A 7,523-nucleotide genomic window follows, 5' to 3' on the forward strand; every position below is an offset into this window, starting at 1 on the left:
TTTGGCTTGAAGTCTGCAGGATAGCCATGGAGCTTATAGCAAGTATCCCTTGTGTGACCCTTGTAATTGTAATAATCACAAAATAAATTATTCTTCTTAGGCTTATAGCTAGTGGAAGCTTGAGGAGTTTCTTTTCCAGTGAACATAGCTATTCCTTCATTTACTGTAGAAGTTTGAGCAAAGTTGACTGCAGATCTTCTACTCTCTTATGCTATAATCATAGAGTAGGCCTTGTTTATAGCTGGAGTAGGACTCATCATCATAATCTGGTTGTTATATTGGGAATAAGTCTCATTAAAGACCATTAAAAATTGCAACAGCATATGATTGCCAAAATATTCTGCATATCTCTTTGACTCCTCACATCTACAGCTAGGACAAAGAATGAGTGCATCAAACTCTGCCCAGAGCTCCTTCAGCTTTGAGAAATACACTAACACTGGTGAAATGCCCTGAGATAGAGTAGCAATTTGTCTGTGCAAAAATAGAATCCTGGATCCATTTACTTTATCTAAACTTTCTCTAAGATCAACCCACACCTTATGCGGACTAGATGCATACACCATGCCACTTAGCAACTCATTACTAACTAAATTCATGATCCAGGACAAGACTATGGCATTACATTTTTTCCACAGTTCATGTAAAGAAGGAGAAAATTTATCCTTAGTATATCTACCATCAACAAATCGTAACTTGCTCTGCCAAGTAGACTGACTCGCATAGAGCGACTCTATAGGGCATAATTCTCATGTCTAGTTAGATTAATTGAGATAAGAGAGCTACTTGGAATGTCGCATGGTTGGAGGAACAATGGATGATTTTGATCGATGACTACAGAAGCTGTGAATCCCTCTGGAAGTCCAGTGTTCAAATTAAGCTGTGTTTGAACCCCTAGGTGAGCTGTTTTCTTTAATCTCAATTGGTTATCAAATCAAACGTAGTGAATTGATTCACTAGAAACAGAGATATGTTGTTCTAAGACAATTCAAACCCTAACTCGAATGAATTGATAACGAGTAGAAATGAATGAAGAATTGAGTTGTATCAACTAAGAAGTGGTTCGATTGAGCTTGATATTTGTGAGAACGACACAACTTGAATCGATTACGTCGGCTCTGATACCATGTTAAGAGATTGAGATCAGTGTAGTTGCAGAGAAGCTCAAGGACGAAGGAAGAAGGAAATGAAATTCTACCGTTCCATTAATTTTTCAAATCACCAACAAGAGGAGTGCATACTCCTTTATATACACAATTAACCGACTACTACTTTCTTAACTTATAGTTGTCACTAATGATTGGATAACTAGCTAACTAACTAACATTAAACACCTACTTACATATTTACAGACATAACATATACTAACGATATTATTCCTACCATTGCACCTCCACAATTAGCCTTTTCCATTTAACTTTTCGAAGAAAATATTTCTTAAAACGTTGCTTTAAGATCAGATCTATACTATTTTGGCCAACTTTCAAAGTTTTGTTTAGGTTCACTAATTTGTTTCATTATTTAAATTAAAGATTCCATATAACACTAGCTCTGTTCTCGATTTTTTTAAAAAAAGAAGGTTAAAAGTAATACTTTACTATTAGTAAGGTTGAAGCTTCTATGCTGATGGAGTATCCATTAGAGTGTTTAAGAACAATCAAGCAAGAGGATTTCCATCTCGGTCATGGAGTTACATAGCGTGGCAATTTTTTTAACGTGAGGAATATCTGAATATGTGACGTTTTATAATCTTACGCCAAAAATATAAACTTTCTTTCTAGTTGTATTTTATTTCTACCGCTACAATAGATAAAATTTAATGATCATATGTGAAATTTGCTGGACTAAGCTAACCTGAAAATACTTTTAACATGGTGTGTGTTGTTGGATTTGAACCAAAACTTATAAGAGGTTTTGAAAAAGGCCTCACGTTATATGTGTTTGACTCAAAAGATATCGGAACCTTTTTGAATAAATCAATCAAAGAAAGGGGAGGGGTAAATCTTAGCTAAGTATAATAATCTCTAGAACAAAAGATAGATAAGGAGAACACAGAAGATAAGATTTCTTTATCTTGTCAAGACCCACCCTCAAATGATAATGACATCAATTGTTTATATAAGCAAATGGTATAGCAAGTGTTCTGAGTTAGGAAAATGTCCAAAGCCCTTACAAGGTTGTTTTACGCTCTATATATAAGGGACAAACCCCTTCTAAACCCTAAAAGACAAGTCATAGGGAATATTCGAAAGAATATTCCTAATGTCCCCTAATGGGCCTGCACTGCTATAAAAGTCATATTCTCTTGTTCGTCCATTGCAGGATGTCGAGCTACGAGGGTCTCGCCATTTGTCGTACTTATCAACGGTCGTGGTTGTTCAAATTTGGACCCATACAGTTAGTCCCTCCGCTTGTCGAGGTTGCAACTTAGTGTGTCCTCGATAAGCGAACACCACACATTTTTATGGAGAAATTTGATTCGGTGAGGCGTTGCGGCTTGGCCAATAATGGGCAGTCATCGTGCTCAGCAAGACACCAGGTAGTGTGTTTTACCGGGAAATGACGCCATCTCCACGTGCATCATCATTATGTGTGTTTTCGAGACAGGGGTTGATGGCTTGTCGCTTCGATTTTGGCGCCACCCAATCCTATAAATAGATGGAGGGTTCAAAAACTCTTGGACATTTCATTTCTGATTATACTTTCTCATCACTCCCGAGTTTGTTTTAAAACCTTCTGTTTCTTCTTCTCCCATTCTTCGCTCACAACCTTTTCTACTGTTCTAACACCTTTTTCATAGAAAACATGCCAAGATCACATCAATCTCATGAGGGGTTTTTGAGACCGCCCCGTTGTCCGTAGCGCCCCCCTCAGGCGGTGAGGATATGATGGTGGAAGAAAGGGATAGCCTTCCTACGGTAGAGGAGTTGCTGCCGAGACACCCCATGTCTCGAAGCGACTTCCTCAAAGATCCTCCTCTGAATCCTACCCCAGTACTCTCTGAAATGGAACAAGTTCATATTGACGCTCTCCGTGCAAAGTATGGCATCCCCACTCATGTTGACATGGTTCCAGCGGGAATGGATTTCGTGGAGGTCCACAGACCTGGGTATTGTGCTTTTTAGGAGTACCTTTTCATGATTGGTTATTCTTTCCCCCTCTTTCCATTAGCGGAAGAGTTCTGTAGATTTTATCAAGTTTTCCCGGCACAACTTTCGCCATACATGCTCAAGATACTCCTGTTGTTGACAAAGTATGTGGAGTTGGCAGAATGTAAGGTTACTATTCACCACCTCTTGCACCTATTCTCGCCCAGCTTCCACAGGGGTACTATGGTGCATTTGAGGCATCGTGGAACAAAAGGGCCAGTGGTTGGGACCGACGACCGAGCAAGTCGCAAGTTTTGGCATAAGTACTTCTTTGTCAAAACCGAACACATTGTTTCTGACCCCGCCAGGTTCCCAGAGCAGTGGAACGAGACTCGTAAGTGTCGCCACTTATTTTACTCTTTTTCTTCCTCTTCATTCATTATAGGGTTTGTTTGCTTCTCGTTTGAGCTATATGACGTCCGCCCCTCCCTATTGCGGGTATAAGGGATTGGGTAGCCCGTCTGTTGCCCCATGCAGCGGAGACCTGAGACTAGCCCACCTTTATAAAACATTATGGCCCGAGAGTTTTATCCAGTAAACATTTTCCCCAATATCAATTTGTTGGTTATACATAACCGTCTATTGATATGACTCTTCATGATGACAGGTCGATGAGCTTCTAGGCGGAGGGCACCAGTCCCTGCATTCTGATAGGCTGTTGCTGCTGTAGGAATGCAATTTACTTTGACTGAATGTGTTCAAGGGGTTGTCCTCAATCGATTCAAATGGAAGGTCCCTCTTGTGATATGGTCGTGAGGGAGGAGGCTTCTTCCATACTGACCCCTCACCTCTTGGACGAAATCCTCTAATGGGGATAAGTCGTTGCTGAGAAAAAGGAGGAGAATGGAGCTTGGGAAGGATATGGTTATGGACGCCGGTAGAAGTAGGGTGTCGCAGATGGCACCTGTACCCACATTTATGGCTGACACTATCTTAGCGGGGAGATCTCCCTGAACGGAAAGGATTTACCCAGGGGCTGGCTCTGTGCGTTCCGCTGAGGGTGGCACGTCATCCAACGTTGGAGGAGGCCGACATGTCGAAGGTGAAGGCTCAAGTTCAGATGTCGACCCGGAGGATATTCGCGAGTTTGTAGGTCGCCATACTCATGTGGAGGTCAGAGTGGAAGGGTCTGATCGTCACATAATTGTCCTGGGGGAGTAAAACCTATTATTAAACTATGATCAAGTGGCATATGTTTTAGCCCCTCTATGTGCTGCCCCTGAGAGCGGGGTGCTTAGAGCGATGAGCGACATGGAGTTGTCTCAGAACGTCGCCGGCATGGCCTTGTGGGTAGGTGTCTTTCTTTTCCTTTTCGTCATTGGGCTTGCGTTGTTATTGTCGACCTGTGTTTTTATCTTAACTTCTTTCTCTTTATGCTAGACCCTTATCATGGAGACCGAGCACGAGCGCCAGGAAAGAAAGAGGATGACCATCTACGGGAAGATGTCTTCCAAATATCAACAGTATCGCGCTAAGTATCGTGCAATGGCCAACATTTATAATCAGGACCCTGATTTTCAATTATTCTATGAGGGACTCAAATAGAGAGACGACCAACTAGCACGCAAGGTCGAGGAGCTGACGGAGCGAGATGAGGAGCTTATGAAGGCTGTCGCCCGCAACAGTGAACTTGAGGCCTCCCTTAAGGTGAATGAGGATGAGCTTGAGTTAAGTAGGGGTGATGGCTGAGAATGCCAACTTACAAGTGAAGGTGGCTAGTTTGACCGCTGAATTGGGTATGAAGGCGATGGAGATTGAGGGGATTAAGGGCAAACTGAGTGTCAGTGCTGATAAGCTAGCGACTGCTATTTCTGGAACGACGGCCTTGGAGAATATCCTCCATGTTTGTAGGTCGGAGATGACCAAGAAGAAGGAGGCATCTAAGCTTAAGGTAGCGGGGCTTGAGGGATGTGTTAAGGAGTTGGAGGCGGAGCTATCTGTGTTGAATGGGCAAGTGGCTTCACTGAGAGCGGAGGATGTGAGTCGACGCTCACAACCTTTTATGTCTCGTGCCTCGGCCGATCTGGTCGTACCTCGTCGCTTATATAAGTTGCGGGTTCATACTAAGGCTTGGCTTGATGTGTAAAGGCTCTTCATGCTGAAGGGAGGGAATCTGAAGTAGAACTTCAGGGCGTACGTGCCAAAGATTGTGCAGCTCGTGAGGCATGCAGGTACGACCCTCTTACACCTGACGGGGATGACATCAACTCTAATGATGCAAATCGTCTTGCTTCTGACTCTTGGTGTGAAGATGTGTATCCAACTAGGGATGATGTGTAACTTTTTGTTTGTACTTACTTTTGCTTTGGGACTTTTGTAAGGGCATGCTTGAGCCCGTTGTAAAAAAAGGTGTAAGTAACATTTTGAGGTAATGTAGAATTTGTTTCGCCGATTCGGTAATGATCTTTGTAATATCTATGGTATCTAGGGTACTTATTGAACTATTAAGCTGATTTTGCTTTGGGTGATGTCGATCTCTTTTTCTTTTGGCAGTGGCTTTAGCCTTTGGGATGCTACTTTCGAACTATCATCGAAGTGGGATCCCATCGTAGTTCGAGCGAAGTAAAACTTATATTTTCGTTGATGGCCTTGGCCATTGAGATGTTACCTTCAAACTATTGTCGAGGTAGGATCCCGTCGTAGTTCAAATGAGGTGGAACTCATATTTTTGCCGATGGCCTTGGCCATTGGGATGTTACCTTCGAACTGTCATCGAGGTAGGATCCCGTCGTGGTTCAAATAAGGTTGAACTCATATTTTTGTTGATGGCCTTGGCCATAGGGATGTTACATTCGAACTGTCGTCGAGGTAGGATCCTGTCGTGGTTTGAATGAGGTCGAACTCATATTTTCGTCGATGGCCTTGGACATTGATAATTATGGATATTGATGCATTTTACACTCCTTCTTGCTTAAGTTTTGATTAGAAATGTGTACAAAATAGTCCCAAAGGCTCACATATTGTATTTGATTGCAGGGTTTGATCAATAAGGTGGAAATTTGTCAAAAACCAGCTCAAAAAGGAGTGAAACATGCACAAGTACCAAGACCAAGGCCAAGCTTAGTCAAACAGGGCCAGTGCGGCCGCACACCATTTTGTGCGGTCCGCAAAGATGAAGATCAAAGAGTATGCTTCTCAGTCAGCCAAGCAATGCGGCCGCAAAGGATTTTGTGCAGACCGCATTGACTTTATTGTGGCCGCACTTGATTTTGTGCGGTTCGCAAAGCTCAATTTGAGAGAGGTGACATCTTGGAGGAACCTGACTAATGCGGTCCGTGGTCGATTTTATGCGGACCGCAATAGAAGCCACCTCGGCCGCGGTGCATTTTGCGCGGTCCGCGGTAGCCAACTTTAGAGAGCAGATTAGTCAATCCAAGAGACTTAGTGCGGCCGCACTCGATTTTGTGCGGTCCGCACTAGTCCCGCAGGGGTATTTTTGTCCAGAATTTTTAGCCTAGTATAAGTAGTTTGTTTTCCTATTTTTGGGTCATCAGATAGATTTTGGGGGATAGAGTTGCGCTCGTGAACTCCTCTCTTTTATCATTTTGAGTAATTTTAGCTTAGTTTAAACATTGAATCTTCAAGTTTTATTTAGTAATTAATTAATATGGGCTTTTCTTAATCTATTTATTTATTTTCTTCTATAATCATGAGTAGCTAGACCCATTAGCTAGGGTTGTGGCTCAAACCTAGTATGGGTAATTGATGGGTCTTGTGTTTTGATGTTTGATTGTCTATGGGTGTTTGATATTTGGACTAATTTAGGGTTTTAATATTGAATTAATGGTTGCAAACACTAGTTTATGCCTAGTAGACTTTGGCTCTTCTTGAGAAAGATAGCATAAGTCCTTGAAATTAGTCCAACAAGGAATTGGGGTATATTCAAGAGATATATAGACCCAATTAAAGGGTTAAACCTAGAGAAAGTAATACCCAACTATACCTCAATTGCTTGCACAAATTTGCATACCCATTTGGTCTTGAGAAAGTCAATTCGGGAAAAATCACTCGAACTACCGAGAGGTATAGAGTGAGAAGAATCGTGTAATAGTTATATCATACTCCCCAAATGTGACAATCTAGCCTTAGACTCAAGAATCCGTCAATTAGCCACCTAGGAGAAAGTCACTACCCTAGTGCCTTTTATATATTTGAACAACTCTCAATAGTTTAATCTTAGCTTTACTTAGCCTAATTTAGCATCGTAGTAGCATAAAATTAGAAGTAAAATCAAAACCAACAATGTTTAGAAGTGCAATTAGGAACAATTACACAACACCAATTTAGATAGAAACTCAACTCCAATATCTAGCTCCATGTGAAAATCGATCCCGACCTTCTCTGGTAAAAGCTACTTCGACCTCTCTTGCTACT

At 41.9% G+C, this 7,523-nt stretch overlaps 1 protein-coding gene across 1 annotated transcript; it reads right to left on the reverse strand.

The window, feature by feature from the left end:
- Positions 1-206: 206 nt before the first annotated feature.
- Positions 207-599, reverse strand: LOC142170303 (uncharacterized). The gene has a single exon (XM_075232183.1). The coding sequence runs from the start codon at positions 597-599 to the stop codon at positions 207-209; it is 393 nt and encodes a 130-aa protein (XP_075088284.1).
- Positions 600-7,523: the final 6,924 nt, after the last annotated feature.

This window comes from Nicotiana tabacum, chromosome 16 (assembly GCF_000715075.1).
Source record: "Nicotiana tabacum cultivar K326 chromosome 16, ASM71507v2, whole genome shotgun sequence".
Taxonomy (NCBI): Eukaryota; Viridiplantae; Streptophyta; class Magnoliopsida; order Solanales; family Solanaceae; genus Nicotiana; species Nicotiana tabacum.

Bases quoted from the DNA above. Each gene is read 5' to 3' on its own strand.
- LOC142170303 (XM_075232183.1), bottom strand. From the start codon at position 599: ATGAATTTAGTTAGTAATGAGTTGCTAAGTGGCATGGTGTATGCATCT.